The sequence below is a fragment of the Genypterus blacodes genome, unplaced genomic scaffold, assembly GCF_046128005.1.
Source record: "Genypterus blacodes isolate CSIRO-AG114 ecotype Tasmania unplaced genomic scaffold, CSIRO-AGI_Gbla_v1 ptg000067l_1, whole genome shotgun sequence".
Lineage (NCBI taxonomy): Eukaryota > Metazoa > Chordata > Actinopteri > Ophidiiformes > Ophidiidae > Genypterus > Genypterus blacodes.
In genome coordinates, this window is record NW_027466879.1 from 14,171,415 (window position 1) to 14,198,217 (window position 26,803).

The 26,803-nt window shown below is 44.3% G+C and overlaps 3 protein-coding genes across 8 annotated transcripts in view; all 3 read right to left on the bottom strand.

The window, feature by feature from the left end:
* myo5aa (myosin VAa) overlaps nucleotides 1–7,734 on the bottom strand; it is a 40,476-nt gene extending 32,742 nt beyond the window's left edge. For all 4 annotated transcript variants that reach the window (XM_076156159.1, XM_076156160.1, XM_076156158.1 and 1 more), the window contains exon 1: nucleotides 7,211–7,734. In XM_076156159.1, coding sequence (XP_076012274.1) covers nucleotides 7,211–7,237 — 27 coding nt within the window. In that variant the 5' untranslated portion in view covers nucleotides 7,238–7,734. The remainder of the gene's footprint in view (nucleotides 1–7,210) is intronic.
* A 1,668-nt stretch (nucleotides 7,735–9,402) lies between these two features.
* Nucleotides 9,403–12,193, bottom strand: LOC143004951 (cAMP-regulated phosphoprotein 19-like). The gene is made up of 3 exons (XM_076156144.1): nucleotides 12,006–12,193; nucleotides 10,610–10,723; nucleotides 9,403–10,511 (listed from the first exon to the last, which is right to left on the bottom strand). The coding sequence occupies exons 1-3, from the start codon at nucleotides 12,060–12,062 to the stop codon at nucleotides 10,341–10,343; spliced, it is 342 nt and encodes a 113-aa protein (XP_076012259.1). The 5' UTR covers nucleotides 12,063–12,193; the 3' UTR covers nucleotides 9,403–10,340.
* Nucleotides 12,194–13,354: 1,161 nt separating this feature from the next.
* The window catches only part of atosa (atos homolog A), a 28,265-nt gene continuing 14,816 nt past the window's right edge, over nucleotides 13,355–26,803 (bottom strand). For 2 of the 3 annotated variants that reach the window (XM_076155567.1, XM_076155566.1), the window contains 12 exons: nucleotides 24,827–24,960; nucleotides 23,016–23,200; nucleotides 21,961–22,157; nucleotides 21,383–21,508; nucleotides 18,995–21,035; nucleotides 18,687–18,812; nucleotides 17,627–17,715; nucleotides 16,267–16,363; nucleotides 16,018–16,176; nucleotides 15,833–15,901; nucleotides 14,492–14,691; nucleotides 13,355–14,406 (listed from right to left, as the gene is read on the bottom strand). In XM_076155567.1, coding sequence (XP_076011682.1) covers nucleotides 14,253–14,406; nucleotides 14,492–14,691; nucleotides 15,833–15,901; nucleotides 16,018–16,176; nucleotides 16,267–16,363; nucleotides 17,627–17,715; nucleotides 18,687–18,812; nucleotides 18,995–21,035; nucleotides 21,383–21,508; nucleotides 21,961–22,157; nucleotides 23,016–23,200; nucleotides 24,827–24,947 — 3,564 coding nt within the window. In that variant the 5' untranslated portion in view covers nucleotides 24,948–24,960 and the 3' untranslated portion in view covers nucleotides 13,355–14,252. The remainder of the gene's footprint in view (nucleotides 14,407–14,491; nucleotides 14,692–15,832; nucleotides 15,902–16,017; nucleotides 16,177–16,266; nucleotides 16,364–17,626; nucleotides 17,716–18,686; nucleotides 18,813–18,994; nucleotides 21,036–21,382; nucleotides 21,509–21,960; nucleotides 22,158–23,015; nucleotides 23,201–24,826; nucleotides 24,961–26,803) is intronic. The other variant, XM_076155568.1, reaches the window with a different exon arrangement.

Here is a 26,803-nt window from a genome sequence, read left to right on the forward strand (position 1 = left end):
CATTCTGATTCAGTGTGAAGCAAAATTTTATTATTGCAGACATTAAATTCTCTGTCAATGCAGTGGAATATAATGACATAAACACTTGCCATACCACCTCCAAATGCAAACACTCCTAAATGCCAAAGCTTTCCGGTGAGAATTTGATCAAGCCCGAATGAATTGATGAATACAGTAGTTTGATAATTGGCTAATTGCATAAAGTAAACCATTTAAGCATTTTTGTGATGGTAAGCAACAAGACTGGCCAGGGTTGGAATGCTTTCTGTGTGGAGTTTGCTCATTGCACGTTTCCTTCCACTTCCATAGACATGAACATCAGGTGAACGGGAATCACTGTACTGCCACTGAATCATCACTTTAATAAGAAACTCGAATACTTAATTTGCCATTTTTAGATATTCAGATATTTAACACACACACACACACACACACACACACACACACACACACACACACACACACACACACACACACACACACACACACACACACACACACACACACACACACACACACACACACACACACACACACACACACACACACACACACACACACACATACTGTATGTGGATTTTTAAGTGCCCAGTCGCCTGAAATTAAGCTTCCTGAAACGATCTCTTCTGGGTCATCTTCTGAAGTATTGATGTTTATGTTCATGTTCCCTCACAGAAGCCTGAGGGACACAGAATGAAGACTAGATTATCCTACTTTAGGGTTAAAGATCACATAATCTTATTCCAGTCAACTACACTGCTGTTTTACTACATACACGTACGGTGGCAGGTTCGCCTTAAAGTTAACACGACTTCAGCTGCTTCTGCCTCTTGTACTGAATGTGACACATGCAAATTTATCAAGTTCCTTCCAAACCAGTGTCCCACAAATTACTGCAAAACCATAACACCTCACAAAAGGTCATAACAAGCGGACATTAAACTAGCAACCTTGCATTAATTCCCTGCTGGATTGGATCTGAAGCCCTCCTTGCTCTCGATTCATTCCTGCTTCTGAAGGACACTGGGGGAGCATTGAGGTTTTGGAGGACACAGGGAAGGTTGACATGGGGAAAGTGTGTATATGTGTGTGCATGTGGGGCGTGGGCACGTTTACAAATCTGCAGAAAGTCAAGAGCAGATTAGGAAGTGGCCGTGTTAATGCTGAGCTTTAAGCGTTTACTCTTGCACTGGAGTCTCACTGGCCCTTTGTGACTTTGCTCAATCCTCTCAGCATTTACACCGATCTTATCGTGTTTGTGTTATCTAATGTAAACTGCAATCCCTTAATCATACATTTAACGCCTGCACGTCAATGAAAATAATGCCTGTATAGTGTTTTGATATATCTAACGTTTTGTAAGTGCTATGAAGGATGTTGTTGTCCTGTTTTGGAGAAGTGACCAAGAGTGATGTAATCCTAACTCTTTAATAACGCTCATCGAAATCCATCACAGATTACAAACCATTGCACATTTTGAGAAGCAGGCCTGCTGTGATGCTGTCTAGACATCTGCAATGGTATGTGAAAAGTGTTTTGCCCACAAATTCTCAGTAAAGCCATCAATGGAGTCCCAGACTGCAGAATCCTTGTCACATGATGCCCCTCATGTGAGAATCTGCTGTTTTTCTGCTCAGCTGTGCAGACGCAGCATGATAGCAAGACTTCATGACTTCAGCGGTGGTTGGACAGTTTGAGAGGACGCCTCCTCGCTTGTCTCACGACACCCAACGCCGCTCTCAAACGAAACTGTTGGCATGGTCGGTTTGCAAATGTCTGAAGAATGCCAAGAGAGACCAGTGTCTGACTAAGATGCACTGAAGTGTGACACAGCCCGGCCGTTAATCACGTTAGACCAGTGATGGTGTTAACCCTTGATGTAGAGCAGGTCAGATCAGTATGATGAAGGGGAGGTCAGTGCACAGCTGTGTTCCTGCTTCATGTATCAGCAGCATTAAGACCACAGGAAGAAATCTTGTCTGTTTTCTTTTGGAATCTTAACTCAATGTGTTTGAATGAGTTAAGTTGTTGAGTTAGAGTTAGTGTGTGTGATAGAATGGTGACATGTATAGGTTGTATTCTAGTACAGGCTACAGACCCTCTGGATACAATAAGCAGGTATATAAAATGGATGGGTGGATGGAAAACAATTGAATTTCATAGCCGTTTAATTGTTGTTTAATTTTTCTCTCTCTCTCTACTTTTGCACCTTCACTGTGCAAAAAATCTCCAACAAACAGTCTGAAGAATATGATTGAGAACATCTGTAATTCTACAGCACACTGACTAGTGACAGGTTTATCTTTCAACAGAATATTTTCCTTTTCCATTCAAGCCCAGTGGGATTCAAGTCATAACTCAACACACATCCCTTGAGACAGGGGTACAGCTATTTCAAACCTCCAGTGAAAAATCTGTAAATCATGACTCCAAACTAACTCATTGACACCGTGCTGATTTGACAAAACTGTTTACTACATAAATGACTCCAGCAGAAGGGCGTGTCAGGTCTGGAGTTCTGCGTTTCCAGTTAAAATCCAAATTTGAGCCGAGAACAGCGATATAAATATCAAGAATAAATGGCGGCTACTCCTCCTCAGACTACCACAATTTGATCAGAGTCAATCATCATTACCACCCACAGTAACTTTAAGGCTACAAATACTGGGGATGGGGAGGGGGGAACAAAAGTTAAAGAAGCAAAAACTTACATCAACAAACATAAACTCCAACTCCCGGTTCATCTTTTGTGTTGAGGAAGCCCCTCGCTCATGCTGCGGCTCTGCTGCAAATCTAGACGCCTTCGGCCGCAAGACCACCGGACATTAACTGAACAAGCACGGAGTTCCAGGACTCGCTGGCTGATAAAACCTTCCCATTGTGCCTGCGGGAATGAGCAGCGTTCACCGACATTCCCAAAAGCTCCCTGCCCTATGTGAGATTACTGGCTGTCCTCCCTGTCCGTCACATTGAGCTGCGCCCTGCCTAGATCACATGAGTTCCCAACAGCATTTTCCCACAAACATTCAACTGAGACAACTTACAACTGCACACACTAGAAGCGAACTTCCTTATCCAATGAGATGGACTGAGAGTAAGCAAAAAAGTCACAACATTTGCTTTCTAAATATATATTTTACACCTTCCTATTGTAAAGCTTTCTTCGTTTTTGAATGTCGGCAGAGATTATAAACAAGAATTGTGCGATAAGATGCAAAAGGCTTTTTCCTCAACGCAACAAATAACAATCATTGATAGTGGAGCCTGATTTCTTAAAGCTTAAACATGGAATACCACTCTATGCATCCCTCTATGTGTTTGTGTTTGTGTTTGTGTATGTGGGATGGTAGTGTGATGACTACATGCCTGTGCATATAGAACATGACTGGACAATTACTCTAACCAGGTTATGGTGGTAATCTAATGCACATGTTCTCAGAGCTGGGGAGACATTAGGAAATGCAAGATTCTCCACCTGACGTGCTTAAGACGTGCTCATGACTGATCTGTTCCGTTACATTCTGCACCCTCAGGGGTATCTACACCTGTATGTACTGAGAACTCAACCAACTTATATGTATACACAAATATTAATTATCCTGGTTCAAATACCTCATAAGAAAGCTTCTGCTCCCAGTTGGAAAGTTGTAATTATCACGTCACACATTCGAATGTTCTTTGTCAGGATTTAAAGTGGAAGTGGGTGTTTTTCTGGCAAGCACATTATTTACAAATGCACGCAGCCCATTTGTTTGCTTTTTAACCTTCAAAAAAAGGAGACAATGTGCGTTATGTAGACACAGTTATGCATTAATGCTTATCTTTTATTGAATGAGCTTTATTTATGTAAATCAATTTGCTACTTTCCATATCAGACTTCCTTGCAACAGTTAAACTCAACAACGAATTACAGAACCGATTTCAAACACGGATATGGTTTAATCTCTCCTGTGACATCACTGATGACGTACTGTCACGAGTTTGTAGAAGAGCCAACAGGTGTTTTTCACAGCAGATATTCTGTCTTAACGATGCCGGATAAGCACAGGTGAAATGGATAACATTAACGACCGCTCTGTTCCACTTGTGTGTGCCAGTGAGCCAATAGTATTGACAAGGAGGCATCACATCAGGGCTCTGCAACTGAAACACCTGCATACATACTGTATATGCCCTATTAATGGCATTATTTACCAGTCGAGTCAAGATGCCTGCAAAGAGAAATGTCCTTATCATGGTGCCTGTGTTCTTGATTGTCCATTTTTGCATTCTGACTTAGTCACATTCACCGACAACAAACATGGCGACTGTGACAAGCAAGCGATTAGAGATTAGTGCATCTGAGGGTGACGTTTGGGGCGTTTCCTGCTGCCTCACACACAAAATTAGTGACAGAAAAGGCAGCTAATCCACACCGTTTCAGGGTCAATACTGCATTCTTCTATCAGGAGCAGATTCAAAGGACTCAGATTGCCGTTAGCACCTCTTCCTGCGGTTCCTCGCCCTGTTTCTTCCTCACCGTGTTGGATAAGAGGTCTCCAATGGTATTGGTGAGCCTGGTAAGAGTGCAGCGAGCGCAACTAATTAGTGTCTCGCAGCGGGCTACTGTTCCCTACAACAGCCTAACAAAGCACACCGGCACTGACATGGTGGTCTGAGCTTTAATCAGCAGAAACATACAGGGAAAAGAGTTTGTACTGCTTTGTCTTCACATGGAGCGAATATTTTACTTTTTTTTGTGTGGAATAGCTTCCTGAGCTGTCAGGGTCATCAAATCTACTTAGAACAACAAAATAGGTCAACTGAAAATGGAAAATACCCAAAGACTGAGATTGAAGGGTCAGCACAGTCTCAGTTTCAACGGGATTATCCTCCCTATCTTTCATGTCTGACTCTTACGCAACACTTTCATTCACTTCCACCTACAGTAAATTGTTTAATTTATTGAACCAGAGGCCGACACGAATCAAGTCTGAGAGAAACTACTGATTTTTTAACTGATGCCTCCTCTTTCTCCACTATTCTATGAAATCTTCCTTGACCTCTGACTCACTTTTATACCAACAGTCTGAGAAAGAGGACGTGTGTGTGTGTGTGTGTGTGTGTGTGTGTGTGTGTGTGTGTGTGTGTGTGTGTGTGTGTGTGTGTGTGTGTGTGTGTGCAAGCAGCAGTTCAGACCTTCTCAATAAGGTTCTATAAGTCTGACTCATACACACAAAGAACAGAGTGTTTCCAGTCCCTGTGGTGGAAAAGTAAATCACAGAGAGGGGTCTGACATCAGAGGCTGACTGACTGAACCGTGCAAGGCAGAGACTCTTCCTCTTTCAGCGACACGGACATATAAATTCCAAAAAGTAATGCAATTAAAAATATTTAAAGAGGCAGTAAGTTTGTTATGTAATAAGTTAACCACATGGAGGGCTGCCAGTCTGCCAAACCCTGCTGGCAGAGGAACCAGATGTACAATGCCACAGACAAAATTACAACCATTTGATTGGTAGCTAGTTGTAATGTCCCAGGCTTGAGCTACAGTACATAGGCAGTGATTTAAAAATGTGTCAAGCTTTGGGTCCCCGGTGGTCACACAGTCTGCCATGTGAGATTTGGACATATTAAAGACAGGGAGAGGTATCAGAATTCAGAAGACAATGGTTCAATTTGGAAAGAACCGAAAGAGCCACAACATCTTTATCTTTAGCCTGTCAAGACTTGAACTTCTGATGACGTATACCAAGGCCTTTCAAAGCAGAGTTGTCTGATTCAAGATTAAGATGTCACAATGGTAAATAAGGGCGTTTTTACCCTTTGCGTTATAGGTGTATTCACATAAATCACTATAGGTGAAGCCTTCCAAGTGTAAAATTATCACTATGTGCTTTACTGATAACTGAAAGAAAACCTGTTTCTCATGTAAACAAGGTTTATAGGTCATGCAGAGCAACTGAAGCTTGTGATATCATTGGCATCAGCATCACCATAAAATAACACTTGCGAGGTCCTAAGGTCTGTTTCCCTCCAGCACATCTCCCTCTGCTTCTATCTCCAGAATAATTCTCCCAATCACCAATAAATATCAGTTTGGTTTTGAATTGCTGTGCTGAGATGACACTTCAGATTAGATCTGGATCACCGCCTGAGCCTTTCACCGTTCTGCTGAGCTCGACAAAAGAACTACGGACAGCAGAGACGACAGTGAAAGGCTGAAAACAAGGTTCCATCACTGCAGTAGCTCTGTTTGGTATATATTTATAAGCAATTACACACACTAAGACACATTCTCTCTCCACGACAACCATTATTCAAGCTGAATACACCAGCTGGTAAAGCAGGGGGATGGGTGAGTCATAGATCTCGCTCTGTGTGTGTGTGTGTGTGCGTATGTGTGTGTCAGTTGCACACATAAGCACAAACACACACCTTCCTCGTCTTTGTCTCACATTCGGAATCACAACATAAGCAGCATCAGTGTTGATCTTGACTATCTTTATCCTTAAAGCAGCTGTGCCATATTCTCTCCTCTGGGGCCTCCAGGATGCAAAGAAAGGATGCTAAAGTGCCCGGATGCGGCGCTATCATCGCAGCATCTTTAACGGTACTCAACCTTCAAGTCTCCCCCACACACACACAGAAACAAACACACACACAAAAGCACGGCCTGACACCCGACGAGATCCAATACAAGTCTGTCAAACGGCGATATTGACTTGCAGCGGTTTGACTCGTAGGCCAATGTTACGGTATAAAAGCGTCAAAAACAGGCTCCATGATGGCTGGCACCGCCTTTGCATCATCCCACCCATCGCCTTCAGCGGGGGAGTGATGCGAAATATCAAGGTGATGCTTTCCGCTACACAACCGAGGCAGTTGATGACAAATAAACAATCAATAAAAACGAAGATTGGGGCAACTACAATGACAAACGTGTTGAGAAATCCAGTGTCGCAGCTGCATCCATTTCCAACATTTAGCCGGGGTCTATTTTTAAACTACGTAACATCACACCGCCGGTCACACTCGCACGTTTTCTGTGGTTTAAACGCGTTTTTTCATTCATTGTAAGCATTCAATCGCACTGAAGGTTGAAAATTAACCTTTTAACGGCGTCGTTCAGCAAACAGTTAGCGTGTGTGAGGACTATGTGTTGTGAAATGTAAGCACACACTGATATCAGTTCTCCTTCAATATGCGCTCAGATGTACACTTGCTTTACCTTTGTGTACAGCTCCGACGCTGCCATGACGGTCACTCGCTATGTCCTCTCACCGGTCTGGGCTCAAACTCCCGCAGGACTCCGCTCTGCACGGGGACTCGGTGTGTGTTTTCATGTAGCCGAGGGCCCGAATCCTTCGTACCTCCGAGGGTTCACGTTGAATGTGCGCCTCTTATCGCCATGATAACCTGGGAAGCTTGTGGACTGACTGGCTGAGGTTTCGGTGTCTCACTTTGCATTCTGGGTATGATGGATGAAATGATTCAGCCAAACTGGTCGTGCTGCCGCTGCTGTAGAAGAACCGCGCCCCCTCGTGGTAGAATGGAGAAATACTGATCCAGAACCACCGACATTTCTTTTCTTTTTTTGCTTACTTTTTTCTTTTTTACAGATTTACTTACTTTAGATTTATTTTTTTACTGTTTTAAAACACCAAATCTCTACACTGACTAATTAGCAGCTTCGTGTTGCATGTTTATGCAGTGAATATTTGTACTTCTGAGATACAAATTAAAAAACAGGCTTTTTTTAAAATCATACTGGGATTGTAATGGAATAAGCTTCAGAAGGAACTACGGATTTTCACATCACTTTTTCAAACATCAACATTTTAACTCAACTTAACACAGCACAAAGTATGAATGAACATAGGAGTCTTTTTTTAACAAAGCTAGTCGCATATTATGAACAACCATTAAAACATGGACAAACAAACGACACAGCAAACCAAAAAGCAAATAATAAACATGTACATAACTTATGGGTTTGGGAGTTATATTACGGGTGCTTTTCGAGTAAATATTCAGGCATACCCTTCAGGAAAAAATGGCTCCATAAAAATATGATTAAGGGTGAAACAAAGGAGGCATTTACATTACATTACATTTGCATTAAGATGTGATAATTTCATTTTCATCCATTTCCAGGAAGAAATGTTTTGGAACTCAATGTCAAAACGCATTATCATCACCGGTACCAGAACAGGGGACACTGCTGCCGGGTTGCAGGTGCAGTGAAGTGGTTGGTTGTAAGTTGTGTCAGTGTGTCCAGTTATGTAGCCTTAATCAAAAGATCATAAAGCTGGTTGTGTGTATGTGTATGTGTGTGAGACACAGAAAAACAGAAACAGCTTGTGGACATACAAAACTGTGCATATTGTTTATATTGTTGTATGGCAAAAAGACCAGTATAATATCAGAATCAAACCTATTTGTTAACCTATTTGACTGAAACTTTGTTCAATCCAGTCCAGTTTCTATATTGTGAGAGTGTTGTTTTTATCTGTTCATTTCTTTCAATTCACAACATCAAGAGGTGCTATATTATACATTTGTGTCCGGATCTGATGGACTAAACTCCTCCACAACTACTTTCATATTTTTACTCATATGAAATAACCATTATATGGCAGCATAATCTATTGTATTTATTGGGCGAGGAGATTATACATCCATTCCAATGAGCAAATATCTGAGATGGCGGCGTACACCAGCTGGCAGCATCAGCGATTAAGACCCAGAGCACCGAGTCAGACCGAGTGACAGGACTCATATTATCCCTATCAGTCATGCCTCATCACAATCTCCACATCACACACAGAGACAAAGCAGCTAAATGTTTGTGCAAAACTATTTTATTTACAAAATGGCACAAAGTGACAGCAGGGCAGCCATATACATGCACAGCTCAGACGGATGTAGTGCAAGCTTTGATATACAGACCACATTGCAGGTAAATCCAGTCAGTAAGAACCCTGGCAACACTACACATACAGGTACATAAACATAAAATATCTTTATGTTTGTTACGTTATATATATTTATTTTTATTCCCAATCAGATCCGAACACAATTTATTATTTATTTAACATGATTGCCAGTAAAAAGAGTTTTTCCTTTTTGACAAATTTCCTGTCAAGAATTTAGAAATCAGGTTTCATATTTACTTATATAGTGTGTCATTGTCCCACTTTGCTTCATTAATTAACGGCAACTTTGAACTACAAACTTTGGAATGTGTCGTCATGCCAGGTTGAAATGCGGGAAGACGCCTCGCCGTTTCGTCACCCAATTTTCAAACTGAGATGACGACACAGTTCCCTCTTCTTTAACCTGCTTTCTTCTATTTTCAATTCCATTTCAATTGCGAGGTGTTTTGAATGCATCCTCTAAACTGTGGGCCACCCAGTGATGTCACCGGTGGACCTGAGCTTCTTTTTTTTTTTTTCAGCCTCTTTGTACAGATTTGAGTGCATTCAAATGAAGCCCGGTGAAAGTTTGCCGCTGGAAGCCCTGCGTCACACATGCAGTTCCATAAGATGCTCTGGCCTTTGCGGTGTAGAACCCTCCACCCCCCAAGTACAAGCCTCTCTCTCTCTCTCTTTCTCCCTCTGTTTCACAACCCACATGTCAACAAAACTGAACTTGGCCTCTTGATTATAATATTCAGTCGATCACTCAAGCACATCAACAGCATAATTTAGAATAGGAACATACAGTGAATGATACAAATCTAACGTAAAATGTTCTAAAAGGCTGACAATTTTGCATCTGTGCCAAACAAAAAAGGAAATATGTACATTTCAAACGGAGGGATCCCGATCACCGTATGGGGTGCGGCTTCTTCCACCCTTCCCCCCCCCTAACTCTCCCTCCTAAGCCGGCAAACATGACGTCAGCCGTCATCCCGTCAGTTGGAAAGAGGCGTCACAGTCCATCCCATCACATTCACACTTGGATTTTGCGTATCATACATGGGAGTATAGGGGGGAAAAGAGAAGATGGGAGGACATGAGGGCAACTAGTGCAGAGGAGGAGGAGGGTGAGGAGGGGGGGGGGGGGGGGGGGGGGAGGGTTCAGAAACGAGGGTAGGATGCAGGGAAGATGGTGCCAAAGGGTTGGAGACAAAAATAAACAAACATTTGAAGTGTATCAGCCAACCGCATCGCTGGGTGCTAGATATGGGTTCCTGTTGGGTCGGGTCCAGGCAAGTGATAGGCCGGGAAGAAGGGGAGGGCAGGGTAGCGTGAGGGGAGGCAGAGGTAATATTACAGCTCTGAGACTTGAGTGTAGAGGGGTTAGGGGGAGCTGAGAGGTGATGCAGGAGGTGCTGACTCGACGCCGGGCGTGCATCAGCCTGCCAGTTTGCTGGCGACGAGCGAAGGTTTCCTCTGGGGGAGGTCCTGAGGGGTGGGGATGTGCTCCCCTGTAAACTCCGTCTTTTCTGGCGCAGCCGTCGGTAGCTGCTTGTTCTTGATCTTTGCTTTAGCCATATTGTAGTCGCCTGAGTCAAAGTATTTTTGCTGTAGAGGGAAAATCGAGCATTAGGTGTGGCAACGCAAAAGAGATCCCAGAGGAATGCCAGTGAGGAGACAAATCCTGGAATGACTGATGACTTTACCCCTTTCTGGAGGCGTTTGCGGAGCAGATCAGAGCCCCCGGGTTTGTTCCCCAAATTTGGATATCTGGACTTCAGTTTGGCTTCCTCCGCCTTCTCGGGAGTGATCACATTGTCCTGTTCAAAGAGAGAGAGAGAGAGACGGAGAGAGAGAGAGAGAGAACTGAAATACACAACATACACACGTTTGCTGACATGATGCAGCATTTAAAAAACATTTTGTTAACACAGCAATCCAAACAGATTGCAGACAAATACAAATACCGAAATTAATTGCATTTTGACAATCCCACAATAAATAAAAAAATAACATTAATAATAATAATAATAATTTAAGGGGAAAAGAAAGTGAACATTGTTATAGTTAATCTTTTAGTGTACAGACGGAAGATAAAGTAATAAAAAAGATAAAAAATGGTGGGCTTCTTTGGTCAATTTTTAGCTAGGTTTTGCCAGTTACAAACAATATGTCCAATTAAAAAGAACACCGTCATTCTTGACAATTATTGGAGTCCTTACAATAACAAGATATCAGGTATTCAAAATCCAAATACGCTCAGATTCTTCTTTAAAGGAGAATAACTACCTCTCTCTTTGAGGCAAAATGCTTGTGACTCTGCACAGGAACACGCCAGGGGGGCAGATACTGAGATGAATCTTTAAATGACTTTCTTTAACCTTGTCAGAAACTCAATATTTATTGGGTAATTAATCTGAGCCTGGTTACCGCGTCCATACATGTACTGACATGTGGAACAGCCCAGATCGCTACAGCAATGCCCCAGCCTGATCAGACACATCATTTACTATACACCAAACTAACACAGTCGACTATGAAATCTATTCAAAGATGGTTAATCGGGCGAAACCATGCATTTGTTTACGGCGTTGACACGTTGGGAGGCAGATCTGCAGTGTTACAACAATGGCAGCGCCTTGAAATGTAATGACAGGACTCAATCTGAAAATTGAATGTTAACCAGAGTTATAGTCACCCTCACGATCACTCTGGGATTACCAGATGGGGCGGTTTGGGTGTGGAAACAAACACACTTAAAAAGGCTGTGGTGGCTCGCTAGCAGCTAAGCTAACAGTTACCGAGCAGCATCCAGTCAATGAATGTCATGACAGCTAATAGCAGCACCCGACTAGCTGTCAGCTAAACGCACCGGTGAGATTCACACAAGCGAGTGAAAACATTCGCGGTATCAACAATCTGACATGGCAGCTCAGCTACCCGCTAACGCGAAATTGTTTCGAGGCCAGACAACTGATGTTAACTCTACTGGTTAGCTTTAGTTGATATGTCAACAATGATGAGCGCTAGCCGAAGAAGCTAACACAAGCTAACGTGATCACAAGCTAACAAGACGCAACGTGCTGCAGCATAGAAACGAACCTTCTCCTCCACCGATGTCTCCTCCGCCGATTGCGTTTCCTCGATTTCTTCTGACATTTCGAATACGATCACAATCTCGCCCGCTAATGTGCAAATCTATACAAATCCGCTGCTCTGACTCCTCGTCCCCATACGAATCCTTACCGAGTGACTCCCGCACTGTGCTTACGTCACATGCGGAGACACCACGCGCGCTCACGCTCGGACACCCCTCGCGCCAAACTGGGAGAGGATTTTGTATTGCGTAACAAGCAGATCAGCTGTTACACACATGTGCATGCAACTCAAATCCAGATTTCAGTCACCTAATCCTCGAATGTGGAGGCCGTAGGACAGGCGGATAGAGTTTATCCTCACGTGCTTTTCTATTCAAGTGTTTTCCTTCACGATCGTGTATGCAAACGTCACCGACACACATTACATCTTCATCGGTTTCATTATTATTATCATTTTTACTCTACAATGACGTAAGGATTGTATTTATGCTGTGCTGAACCCTTACCGCTTCGAGAATTTATTGATTTGCTTAAAAAAATACCTACAAAAATAGATGGTAATGTCTTGTTTGGGGCCGAAATGGCACATGGATAAAAGATTAAACCTCTTTAAGCTAGCAGCTTTCCTGTAGTACCCGAGATCCAGGACCGTTTTCAATGACGTCACATTTTCGATTCCCTACATTGAGTAGAGAATTGTACAAATTGTTCATAACACAGATATCCTCTATATTGGCTATAATAATTATTGAAAGATAATACCGTGGAATTGCACAAGAAGTCAATGCAGCGGCCATCTGTTCTTTGTCAAAATAACATTAAAACATGCAACACGCATGCAGAAAATATTGTTTCCCCCCACTGCTTCATCTTCATGGGATAAAACTGGAAACGTTTCTCTTTTTTCACATTCAATTTATGATGGTAAAACAGGTTATTTATGTTTAGTGTTGTATGATTTAGTATGAGTATACTGTAAGATAATACTGGAAAACCATGAATCTACGTAATGGATTTTGTCATTTATGCATTAATACCCTCAGTGTAGACTATCTATCTAATCAGTCATCAGCCGATATCACAAGAAAACCACAGATCACTCAAAGGACAATACATGTGTTAAGGGTCAGATATTATCCTTAATTCTGTGTACTTTCCTCTCGTCTACTGTGGAGATACAGTTGTTTGTCAGTTATTGTGACATTAAGACCCTCTCATACGATAACAAAACTAAATCCTCAGATATCTCATGCATTTAGTTCTTCCTTCTCCCGTCATTAAGTGACCGACGACAGCGTGACAGCACACAACACATGGGAGGGAAATAAATAAAGACACAAACAGACTTCAGGATTGATTTAGAAGATAGATATTTTTTTTTCAGATTTGAATATTCATGTCAAAAATACATACTATGATATACAGTTTGCACTACATCATCTTAGCATGACAGACGTCACAAGTTGTAACTGAAATATTAATTTAAATATTAAATAAACTAATGATAAGTAAACTGAAATTGAATGTGTAAACACTAAACTAACATTACTCTTTCTATTGCAACACTTCCAATAAAGTGGTTCTGTAACAGTACAAAAGGTATTAGAATATTACTATTATCTGTTTTATTTCCAGTTATAATGGGAAAAAAATAATCCACAGTGCACTTCTGATGTTCTGCTGTGATTCTTTCAGTCTGGTTTGATTGCTTGTTCGACTTCTTCAGTGGTCCATGGTGTGTGTTTTGTCTTTTTTGGAGAAGGGCATGGAGATGGTCAGTCCGTCATCCTCTTCCTTATTCATATCAGCACTCTCTCTCTCTCTCTCTCTCTCTGCCCCGAGCTCAGGAATCACAAGGTCAAAAGGTCAAATCGCTTCACAATCAATCTAATATTCAGGGATCTTCGAAAATGTTTCACCACTGTATTCATTATGAAAAATTGAACTGAGATTGAACACGTATTCATAATGTAGAGAAAAATTCCAATTAAAATCTTAATTTTCGTAATTCTGTGTAAACACTCCTAGGCTCCTACAACCCCATAGGTGTTTTCTGGGTTACAGGAAGAGGCAAAAATGTAAAGATCTTGGGCACAGGCCAGGTGAGTCTAGTCTCGACCACCTTCCTTACACCTCTTTTATTTCTGATTCTAGTCAAATACTAGCCTAGGTTTAGTAAGAGTCAATGTCTGGCTTTGGGTTGTGATTTAAGCTTTAGTAGATGCCTGCTGGATGGAGGAGGAGTCTGGCCTCAGCATCGGGGAGAGAATGGTGGGTCGATTGGGGATTCTGTGGAGGACTGGAGCTCATAGGCGGCACCGCTGTCAACCTCCATGGACTTCCTGGAAAACAGCAGACGGATGTCCCTGTGGAGGTAGATCTTTCCAGACTTCGAGCTCTGGAACCTGACGGGGGAGAGGAAACAGGGCGTGAGCGTATGCTTACAAGTGTGAGCAATGTCTCAGCAAAAGCCTAGAAAAATTCACAAACCTCAGATGAACGAGGTAGCGCAAGGTGCGTCCCTGGCCCAGGGAGAGGGGCTTCCTGCTGGTCTGAGAGTGTGTGTCACGGCGGACAGGAACAGAGAATGTCCTCTGGCGTAAGAAGGTCTGGTGTCCAGCTGGCATGGCTCGTAGGTCGTAAACCACAACAAACATCTTCACCACCGTCTTGTTCGGGTTGAATAAGGTCTGGCAGAATCAGAGAGTGAAATGTTTTGTACTCATAACAGGATTTCAACAGTAATACAAATCTTCGCAACAGTAATATAAATCTTCTTGGGAACTTGGATCTCTCATCAGCAAAATGTAAATAATTGAGATAAGGTCGAAAGGTTAGGTTAACAATCGTGCGAGTTAAAACATTAGTACGCCCAGAAATGACCTCATCTATTCACCCTGATGTCAGTGAAAATACTGGTTTTAGTTTACATGTCAACATCTCACACACGCCCATTTGCACGGTTTTCTGTCACCTTTGTCAGCAGTGAAATGTTCCATTATGACAAACATCATTGTGAATTTAATTGATAACTGCACCGTGTATTCACAAAAATGCCCCCAGCTATTCTACACAGGTGTAACAGCCAAGATAAATTAACAAACAGTCGCCATGTAATGTAATTGTGTGTTGTATTATGAAAGTATTAGAATATTGATCAGCAATGTGAAAATCAAAGCACTCTGAGCTACTTTAGTGGTTATGGTTGATGAAGCTTGTTTTCAGATCCATCTTAGTTATTTCTAAGTAAGACAATAATAAATAAGACTGAAACATATTCCAGTTTTAATGCGATCAGGACTTTGGAAGTGAGGAAAATATAGCAGATCACAGGGTAAATGCTTGATCTTTGGACCCATAATACCATTGTTTGTCTAATCAATGCTCAGATGATGTTGCATAAGCTGTCTGGAGAAGGTCCGTGCTAATGTTGGGCCGTTTTAAGTGAACATATCCCTGGCATGGTGCTTGTGGGAACATATTACTCTTCCCTTTTATTACTTGGGGAACTGCTCGTTGAAGCTTGCAGTTAGTTCAGCCTATCACAAATAAAGCTTGGTTATGCTTGTTCTTTCCTGTTTTAAATTACAGGCTTTTCTCGCCCTTTTTAATGGGCCATTTATCAAGGCAATAAAAACTTGTCTGCGTGTTCTCGAGTTTGTATCCAGCATTGTGAATTTCCGTTGGTGTCCAATAGGGGTCTCCCTTTCCTTATTTTACAGGCTGCAATTTGCCTTTTGTGCTCTAGCCGTTTCCACTCCGTGCCAAAATATGTGTATGACTTTGAAAAAAAAATTCTGCAGCTGTAAATCAAAAACAAAGTTTCCTCACCACTTGAATGGTTCCTGATGGAGGTACACGATAGCCCCTTTTCCCCAGGGACTCCAGGTTGATCACACCCTGTCAGAAAACAGAACAACGTCAGATGCGGATATTGCTTTAAGATAAGGCTAAGTCGTGCACGCAAGCACAAAATGATTCCATTATTGATTGTATGGTGGGGAAAGTCACTTCACCATATATGGTGAGGGAGCGTTGTCGTCGGAGACGCTGTAGAATGACACATCCACGGGTAAGGTCAGGTGACTGGGGCAGAAGGATCCGCTGGCTCCAACCTCTGCCGTGAAACCGTCCACCATCCCTAAAGGCTCCAGGCGGTTGTTCAGCACACACTCCTGCCACAAAGCAAACCCAACACAGCTTTCTCATCCACTGATCAAACTGTCTGAGAGATGACGGCGAATTGGTGAGAGTGTGTGTTATACCTCAAAGTTTCCCAGCAAACTGAGATTTGCAGGTGGAGCGCTGGCACTGAACAGCTGCTGTGACTCATCCGTGTATCCCTCTCTCTTTGGACACACCCTGAAGGGTTCAAATGCACACCAGGGTCAATTTATTTACTACGCTTAATGTGTGAAACTGCATCTTAAGGGCTTATACGGCAACATTCTGAGCCTATGAAACATCTTTGTGCAGCACAAGACAAAAAGAAAAACTGTCTACGCCTGAGTTATTTTGTGTCAAATGAAAATGTTATCTACCATTCACAAAGGTTGGGACTAATTATGTCCTGACGTTTTAATTCTCTGGATGAACGAATCCATTTGTCCCTGTCAGAGCACACTGCCTCCACAGGCCAACAAATCCCTACATTCACAAGTACAGTCACATATTCTATCAACCAACAACAGAGATAAAAAAAAATACTACAGCCCTAGCAACATTGACCAGAATTTGGCCGGTGACTGATATGAACTTTCCACTCTGGGAGTCAAATCGGTTAAACATCTACTTTCTCAAAAGAAGCACTGAGCTGCCACCCACCTCTGCTGTGTGTAGGACGTGCTATGGAGCTGTGTGTGTATATAAAGCCACTCCAGTTCTGTCTGCCATTTTGGAGCTGACCGTGTGTGAGTATAGGCACAGTCACAATAGAGCAGTGTTTCAGCAGGTGGCAGCAGAATGGGGCTAAGTTAATCCAGCTATTCAGACTAACTTACTGTCTGAAGTCTCAAGGCGCTGCTGGTAAAAATGTCTCAGGGTCGCCACGGCATAAAGTGAAGCAACCCTCACTTCTCATGTAGGCCCCATATTGTTCAATTCCCCCCATAAATAACCTAAACTTGTTTCTCAGTATAACATGTCAGCAGCAACAACAGAGGAAGGTTTCCAGTTTGTGGGAATAAATAGTCAACAATTAAATCGCTCAACATGGACGCCCAACTGTTATGTAAATTAAATTCACCGGGAATGAAAACAGAAGTTATCCAAAAATATATATTTCCACTTGACAGGCTAATTGTATGTCTCCGCGATTCAAAAGGCAAAATGTAACCAAACTAATCGAGCTTTCCATTTTGGCAGTCGCACACATTGACAGCTGAAACGTGGCAAAGTGAGAAAAAAGGAGTGGGTTTTTCAGAATTACGATGCAAATTATATGGAACATGCATCACAGCCTCGGGTGACAAATGTTGTACTCAGGTGGCATTAACTGAAAAACAAAAATCTTCTGTCAGGAGGCTGTGTGACACAAGTACAAACAAATCCCATCTGGACCAAGCGAGTGAGTTGGTGTCTGCTAATGACAAAATGACAAAGAGCGAGGGAAGAGGAGATGTGTACCTTTTCCCAGCGGCCCAAGGCAAACCCTTACAGACAGCCAGAGATGTGTCCAGGTCAAAGTATCCCGTCTGATTTCTCCTCTGGGGAACCTGCAACAGACACAAAGGACGACCCATTAGGACGACACAGAGAAACAATGGAAGAAAAGTTTCTCTTATCTTTTCTTTCTTCTTCAATCGAGGTCTTGTAAGAAATGCATACGCTGTACAAATAACTTCAAATGTTTGTCTCTAGTGCCTCTCAGGTCCATAATACTGATCCATCTTCAAAAGGTGTTTCTTCTATTCTCTAATTTCTCATCGAGTGTACATATACTAGAATGACTTATGGTGTCCATTTCACTTGTTTACTTTGCTGTGATCACGTGCATATGTGGATACTGCTGGTGTGGATGCGAGTTCAAAAGTCTGCGTGTGTGTGTGTCTGTGTGTGTATATGTGTGACTGATCAGACTGTTCAAAAACAGGAAATGGTTAGAAGCAGGGCCTCGTCTCAGAGTCTGTTGATCTGATGATCTCAGTCCAACAGGAACAGTCAAGTGCCACTGTGGCTAATGAGGCACAGATGAGTCACTTGGTCTAACTGGTAGAGTGTGTGTGTGTGTGTGTGTGTGTGTGTGTGTGTGTGTGTGTGTGTGTGTGTGTGTGTGTGTGTGTGTGTGTGTGTGTGTGTGTGTGTGTGTGTGTGTGTGCGTGTGTTAATGTTGGCCAACAACCCAATGGTCCAGGAGCAGAAGACACAGCTGACAAATAAATCAAGAGTCTCTTTTTGACAAACACTTAAAGCTTAGGCTGGTGAAAGTACAGGGAGTGAGGGTGAGTGAGAGCGGTGTGATGATGTAAATGCACCGACACTGACGACAATTACGTGATGTCAGTCAGTATGTGCGAGTGTCAAGTGTCACCTTAAGCATCATCAAGTCCCAGTTTAGGCTGAATCGAGTGTGAAGGTGTGTGTGTGTGTGTGTGTGTGTGTGTGTGTGTGTGTGTGTGTGTGTGTGTGTGTGTGTGTGTATGTGTGTGTGTGTGTGTGTGTGTGTGTGTGTGTGTGTGAGACGTACGGGGCTGGAGAGCAGGGGCAGGCCGGTACATGGGTGGAAAGCCTTGGTGGCGGTGGAGTCCAGTGAGTGTCGATTCTGTTTCTTCCAGCTATTGCAGGGCTGCAGAGGGGAGGGGCTGTGAGCTCGCTGGGGCGCAGAGATGGGGAAATGTTCAGACAAAAACAATATCATCCGTTTTTACAGTTAATTACAACATCCTGACTGTAGTCAACAAAACACTCATGGGAACTAAGCAGTGGAAAAGGAGGGATGTGGAAGTAAATATGGTGGGAAGCTTTGACTTGAAGCAGTTAAATGAGCTCCCTTACCAGGACAGCACCCTGGGGTGTCATTTCTGGATGGGTGGTGCTGGAGCTGCCACATACCACAGGTGCTTGATTCTCATCCTGGAGGGCAGAGGGTTGGACTGGTGGACAGATCTGCGTCTGTGCCTGAAGTTGCGTCTGATACTGAGGCTTATTGTGGTTCTGGCTTATGTTACAGTTCTGGACCGGGCTGGCATCGGTGTATGTCCAACGACAAATCTGGGCATTCCTCTGGCTGTTCCCGGGGTAAGGGGAGGCAGAGGGGGTGTCATGGCTGCTGGGTTTCTGGGCTCTGAGCTTCTCCTTAGGGGTGGTCCGTAAACATTGACCAGCCAGGGTGTGGAGCTGGCCTTTGAATGAAGAGTCTTCAAGTGTAAAATGAGCACCATTTTGGGCCCGAGTAGAATGGCGTTCGGTCCCCGGATCGAGTCGCGACTTGTCTGTGCAAACTGGCGTGTGTGTGGCAGCGCTGTGCTGCGTGCCTCTGTGAGGTTCATGGCTGGGTACGTGGCCGTTGGTGTAGCCATTGGTGGCGGCAGTGTGTGAGGCTTGTGGGATGTGTGTTGTGTGCGAGTATGTGCGGACTGTGTGCGTGACCGTGGTTGTGTGGGTGTGGTGCAGGGGACTGCCACTTCTGCTGTGCCTGGGAGACAGAGAGGGGACAGACAGTCTCTCCTGGATCAGTCTGGTAATGTCTTCTACTGCCTGGGTGATGAGAGAGCCGTCTCTCTCCCTCTCTCTGTGTTTCTCCCGCTCTCTGTCTCTCTCCCACTCTCTGTCTCTGTCCCACTCCCTCTCTCTGTCTCTCTCTCTCTCCCTCTCTCTGTCTCTCTCCCTCTCCCTCTCTCTGTCTCTCTCCCTCTCCCTGTCCCTCTCCCTCTCCCTCTCTCTGTCCCTCTCCCTCTCTCTTTCCGCCTGTCTGTCTCTCTCCCTCTTTGTCGCTCCATTTTTCTCCCCGTCTCTTTCTCTAGTCTCAGTCAGTTTCAGCTTCCTGCAGGCTGCAGGTTTAGGGGAGGAGCTCTCCCGTTTGCTGAACGAATCGTCAGTCACTGGTGTGTTGAGAGGGGTGGGCCACAAACCTCCCAACGGCTCATAGAGCGGTACCTCGGGCTCTTTGGTCTTACTGACATCGTCATGGTTACTACCCCACATGGCTTTGGGAGGGTTGTCAGGAGTAAACAAGCCAGATGGGAGTGGTGGTGCTGTGGGGTCGCAGAAGTTGAGCCTCTGTGCAATGCGGGCTATCACTTCCTGTCTTTCCTGCAGCAGGGAGCCTATCAGGGGGTTTGTCTCAACAGGTCTGGGGGAGGGGCAACGGGGTGGCTCAGCCAGGGAAATATTCTTGAAAGTCCTCAGTGGTTCGGGGATGGGTGTCTTGGACCTCTCATTGCTGTTTAAGCCCGGCCCATACTCCCCTGATTGTGTGGGGTCAGATGAGCCATTCAGGGCAGAGTACAGCCACTTTCCTGCCTTACTTGTAGGAAGTGGAGAGGGGGAATGGGAGCGTGAGGGTGTGGGTGAGTGGTAGGACCTGTGGTACAGTGGGGAGGCCTGACAGTGGGCAATGTTGCAATGTGGAAGCTCTCCGTTCTGAAACACATGGCTATGGCTTTCACTTGGTTCCTTCTTGCTATATGAAGGGGGCACACCTGTATGTGGAAGGCTATTAATGGGAATGTTGTTGATGGGGAGATTGGTGACAGGCAACCCGTTGATGAGATGTCCGGGCATGGGGCTGGGTCTGTTGAAGTGGGGCAGGTTCGAGTTGAGAAGAAAGTTTCCTTTGTTGGGGTCCTGGTTCTTTTTGAGGGTGGGCAGTCCACCATGGCTGTTGAGGTTTGGATTGAAGCTGGGCGTTTTGCTGTAGAGCGGCGACAAGCCTGTATGGATGCTACAGGCCAGGGTGGGGTAGGTGGGTTGACGAGGGAGGGACTGGACCCGGACCTGCAGCGCTACACTGTGAGATACGTTGGGGACAGGGAAAACATGCTCTGATGGAGGCTGGGAGAACTGCCACACCAAGTCTTCATCAGCAGCACTGATCCTGTTTTTTGAGAAAGGAGAAAGAGAGAGCGATTGGAAAATGGAAAACTGGGTGTTTCTTTTCATGTGTGATTGTGTCTGTATGCTGTATGCAGCTAACCAGTAACTGTTGCCTAGCAATTACAGTTTTTTTGTGTGACATCATGAGCTTGTCTGCATTTTTTCTACCTGGCCATCTTGATTTCATTTGCAAACAAAATGATCCACCCAGACTACAACACTGTCAGGATTTCCATCAAAACAAAACAGACTAAACCACTGGGATTTGAAATGCTTGTATATATATCTATAGATTTTCCGCAGAAACAGTGTAATCTTAGACATCGTGGTCAAAGTGTGGAGTCCTACCTATACAGGATGTTTCTGGGGACGATGCCATGGGAGGCACTGAGCCAGGCACTGAGCTGGGAGAAGAAGACGTAGGAGCGCACAGCCAGCAGCAGGGTCTTCTCCTCGATGAAACGATCCCCACTTCTGCCAAAAAACAAAATTAAAATAGGCGGAAATGTGCCAGTGTGTCAGGTTAATGAGAAAACAGTTCAGGGATCAGTGTGTGTTTTTTTTCACAGAGACAAAGTGGTCCCTGTTCCTACGCATGTGAACACAAAAATGGGCCAATCTGTCAGGCTAATTATTAATCCACTAGGAGGAAAAGCCATTAATCATAATTAATGGATATCTTTTATCACAAATTTTCTTTTTTTGTGTTTATTTGCTGCCTTTAGCACATTTTGGCTGAAGTTGCTCACTTGACACTTGAATGCAATGCAACTTCAATTTATGTGTGTGAGCATTAGTTGTGGAAGTAGATCAAGTGAGGTGAGGGGAAGATACGTGCACATTTTTTTGTGCAATGTGATGGTATAACACATACTGTATGTGTGTGTGTGTGTGTTTGCGTGTGCATGTGCCCGCATCTGCCTTACTGTCTTGGAACTGGCTGTAGGGTCCATCTCTCCAGCAGCAAAGCATCTTGTTTGATGACCGGGTCACTGATGGGGTCGCTGGGGGGGCACTCATCACCATAGCAACAGTCTGGCAGGAGCATGACCTCGATCATGATGGGGATGCTGTTCCTCCAAAGCAGGATCACCTCTGAGCGGGTTCTCCTGGCCTGCCGACACTGGACGCGCACACACACGCAGGGAGAGTAGGAGGTTAGTGTTCATTAGTGTGTGTCAACACCACGACTTTGAACTTTAGCTACAAGACAGATGGGACCCAAAAAGAGCCAGCAGAGTTCGACTCGAGTCTGACATTCTCACCAATTTATTTTGGTCTGGGGTCAAGTGCTCAAAAGGTTTTCCAGCTGTTTTTATACAATATTAACCATAAATACTCACACAGTGACACACATTTCATTTATAGAGATATGGCTTGGATCCTTGCAGCAAATACAGCAACAGGAAGTACAGTTAAGTTAAATATCTTTGCACCGGAGAAACATTTTAAAATGCGGCTTAACAGCACCACTAGATACGGTCACGACAAATCCCCCTGAGCTGAATCACCACCTGTGACACGTCAAGAACTGACCAAAATAACTGGAACAAAGATGCAACGAAGGATTTTTGCATCGTTGTTACAGTTTTTATGGCCAGTTTTTGAAAATGTTTCACCACAAGAAGAAAGTCACCGCAAGAGAGAAATTGTCCAAATCATTTTGATGACATCGCCTTTATCTCCCCATGTTAAAGCCATTTCAGAAAAGTTGAAATGATACCGCCACTTCCACTTTAATTTCATTTTACATGGACAATAGTATCTTAATTGCTCACTGTTACCATTTTCAATGAAATGTCTATAGATGTGGATCGCATTTGATGAGTGAGTTTCACTACGCGTTCATGACTTCCCAAAAAAGCAGAACAAGTTTCAGCACAATGAAAGCAGAAATAATAGCCACAGCAGCCTTCTCGATACGTTGCACAAACACACCGGGGACTGGCTGTGAATGAGGATGTGTGTGCACGTGTGTTACCTGGGGCAGTTTGTCGCTGCATTCATGCTTGTGAAGAGGCGGCATGGCTGACTGGGCTGGTGGACAATGCAGCCCCTCGGTCCTGCCCTTTACGGAATATTCTGGTGTCCTTCCCTCTGTGATGAGCAGGGTCAGGAACACCAGGAACTCTTCGGCGTCATACTCGAAAAACTCCTCCAATGTATCTATACAAAGCAGGAGAAGAGAGTGTGAGCACGCAGGGCTTTTGAAATTGCTTTAGATCTGTACACAAAGAACGAAGACAATTCACAGTTAAACTCCTAAATATTCCAACTGCATCCTATATTGACACGACAAAGACGTGGATGTAATGTTTCCATTCAAGCGGCTAACTACAGCTGGAAAGGTTTGTTCAGTGAAGGGGTGTGAGGCACGACTGCAGATGACACAACCTTTCCAGTTTGGCTGCTTTAAAGGAATATATTTAGAACTTCCATGTCAGCTGAGGCGAGTGGTGAAGCTATACGCAGCCTTCTCTCCCTCTTATACACACGCACACACACATGCCGTTACGCACAATAGCAGCACTGACAGTGTCACATATATAATGGTACTCGCAAAAGCAAAAACACAAGTGTTATGAGCCCGGGACATAAATAACACAGGAGTGCTGTGCCAGTGTTGGCAGGGTGGGGTTTGTTGGAGCAGGCAGGGAGGCTCAGGTCTTGGCAGGACAGTGTGAGCCTGAACCAACCTTCCACCACTCAGGAGAAAGGCCCTCCGACTGTATGAAATGGAAGACGGGGTGTCCACTGCTAACCTCTGAGGCAGTTAACGGCTATAATGGATTAAAGAAGCTACCCAACTGGCTGTCGCATTCAAATAACTGCTCGTAATGTTTTGCACAGAAGCGTGATTTTATGACAGACCGAGAAGGGGTGAGATGGTGGATCCTGTGCAGCGAGTGTGAAACGACCACCAATCAAATGCTACGAAATGATGTGCGGCTGGAAGGTCTGGCTCGTTGTTGTCTCCTTGCGAAATTTAGTCTCTAAAACCATGTGCAAATCTAAAGCCCTGTTTTTTATCTGAAAGCTGAAGAGCGTGTCGTAACTCTTTCTCCCCTCCACGGAACACTCCCAGAATCCCACGGGAGGTCAGGTGATAAACGACAGCATTAAGAAATCACAGCTTTCTTCCTTTGTCTCCGGCGCACAAGCAAAGCAGCTGATTTACAGTCGCTCTCAAATTGTCGCCTGCTGAACCGCATTGAGCCCTGAAGCTGCCGTCCCATTAAGTGACGCAATTTAGAGGATATTTTTCATGCGAGGGTGCCAGGTCCTCATAAGGATAGGTACAATAACACACACACAAACACGCTCTGTAGAAGAGAGCTCTTATTGCTTTTTGTGTGTGTGTGTCTGTGTGCGCATCGCAGCCAGCCAGTCACGCACATTCCTCCTAGGGAACTCCTCCTACGTGCCTTTGAGCTGCTGCTGCTGCTGCACGTGGAGAGAGGCGCAATCCAACACAAAAACATGAGGGGGTGGGGGTCTGTAAGCCAGCTGTAGGCTAAACGAGCACAGGGCAAGAGAAAAGCCTGAGAGAGGGAGAGGCTATGTGAAAATATGAAGGTATAATATGTACAGTACATGTTTGTATACAGTGTATACTATATATTCAGCGACTAACTCGTTTCCTTCATGAGCTAGAATCAGAAAAGGCTGGAACAAAGGACCGTCAGTGAGAAAAGAGCAAGAGAGAGAGGCAGAGTAAGGTGGGGGAGGGGGTGAATGATGATACACGACAAAGGTCAGGATTGAAGGTCACAGAGTCCATCAGACACGCACCTTTGCTCGTCTGCTGGTTGGTTGGCTTGACCATTCTGAACACAGTGGGCTCTAACTGGCTCTCACGCAGGAAGGCAGAGTCCCAGTCTGAAATGGGCAAAGGTCCGGTGCCGCCAGCCATCAGGGGATTTGGGCTAAAGGTGACGGGAAAGTGAGGGAAAGTGAGGAATGACACAAGAGAGGAGGCATGAATGGATGTGAGGGAGATGAAGGAGTCAGCAGGTTGACATACTATACGCATTATACTGCAATTGTCTGTCTGTACTGCAATTAAAGCACAAGTGTGAGTAAGAGATGTGCCACAAAGATTTAATAAGACTCTTTAATTTGTCCAGGTGAAAATCAGCTTACATTCACTAAAATGTATCCCTCCAACACACACACACACACACACACACACACACACACACACACACACACACACACACACACACACACACACACACACACACACACACACACACACACACACACACACACACACACACACACACACACACACACACACACACACACACACACACACACACACACACACACACACACACACACACACACACACACACACACACACACACACACACACACACACACACACACACACACACACACACACACAGGGCCCCAGTCATGTGCACAGTGGGTGTCAGATTGCCGTTTTCTAGGAAAAGCAACTACAGAAACAAATACACACTACTTAAAATAATGACGCATATAGAACAGGAAAGCAAATATTGATCAAGACCGCCAAACACACTGACCCACTTGTGTACAGACATACAGCAAAACACACACACACACACACATATATGCAACGAAGAACAAAGGGCCAAGTGAGGGAGAGTTTGGTTGAGGGGCCCCACCAGCATGCGTATAGATGAGATCTGTCATTCTTTAGGGCGTTGTGGTTGAATAGAACATTCCTATGTAGCCTACACATACACTTGCACGCACACTCGCATCAACACAAAGAAACACAGTCTAAAAAAGGGAGCAGGGATGTGATCAGGATTCTAACAACAACAACAACGGCAGAGAAAGGCAAAGAGGTGATGTGTGCGAAATGCAGCCGCACCACAGCCAGGGAAATAATTAAAGACTTGGAGTTGTTGAGACTAAACAGTTGTAATTCCAATTTCTGGAATAAATGAGAAAAGGAGTTTGTTTGAGGATTCGAGCGCTCGTGTTTACCAACACAGATTTCAACCTGCCAATTCCTTTGCCGCCTCCTCCTCCTCATTTCTCCAGTGGAGCGTGACCAATGCATTCCTGCTCCTCCAGCTCTTCTTGATGTATTTGTATATGGAAGCTGCACCTCATTACTTTATATATGTACTGCCCGAATGAGATGAATGTGTACATGCATACACTCTTCTCTTCGCGTCTGTAATTTTATTCTTTTTACTGTCTGTCTGAGCTCTCTTTGTCTCTTTGTATGAGGTCTCTCCCCCTCCCTTTTTCTCCTTCTCTCTGTCTCTCTCTCCCCGATTTATTTTTCATCCTATACCGAAGGGTATAGAATCAAAAATAAATTCTTTTAGATCCAGTCCAGAGCAAAGGAAACACAACGGAACACTTTTGGGTGAGCAGCATGTGACCTCTCCTCTGTGCCCCGATAATGTGTGATGTGAATTATGTAACAGGTCAGATTTAGATTCAGAGCATCGTATTATTAGACCTGTGACCGCCTGCCACCAATTGCATTTGGAACCCCGCCCACAGATCAGCTAGTTTGGCCTATGTGTGTACACACGTGCACACACACCTCCCAGCTGAGACCGTGTCCCCAGGGCCGACAGCACAGTAAGGAGTCGGGCGTGCTGGAAAAAAAAGGCCTCCGAGACAAGAGCAGAACTCACTGTTGGAAATATACACAACTTGGTACACAAATACACACACACACCAGTCACAAAGGCAAACGAACAAGAGGCGACTGGCTTGTGTGCAGGTTACCTAACAGGTATTATACAGTATAAG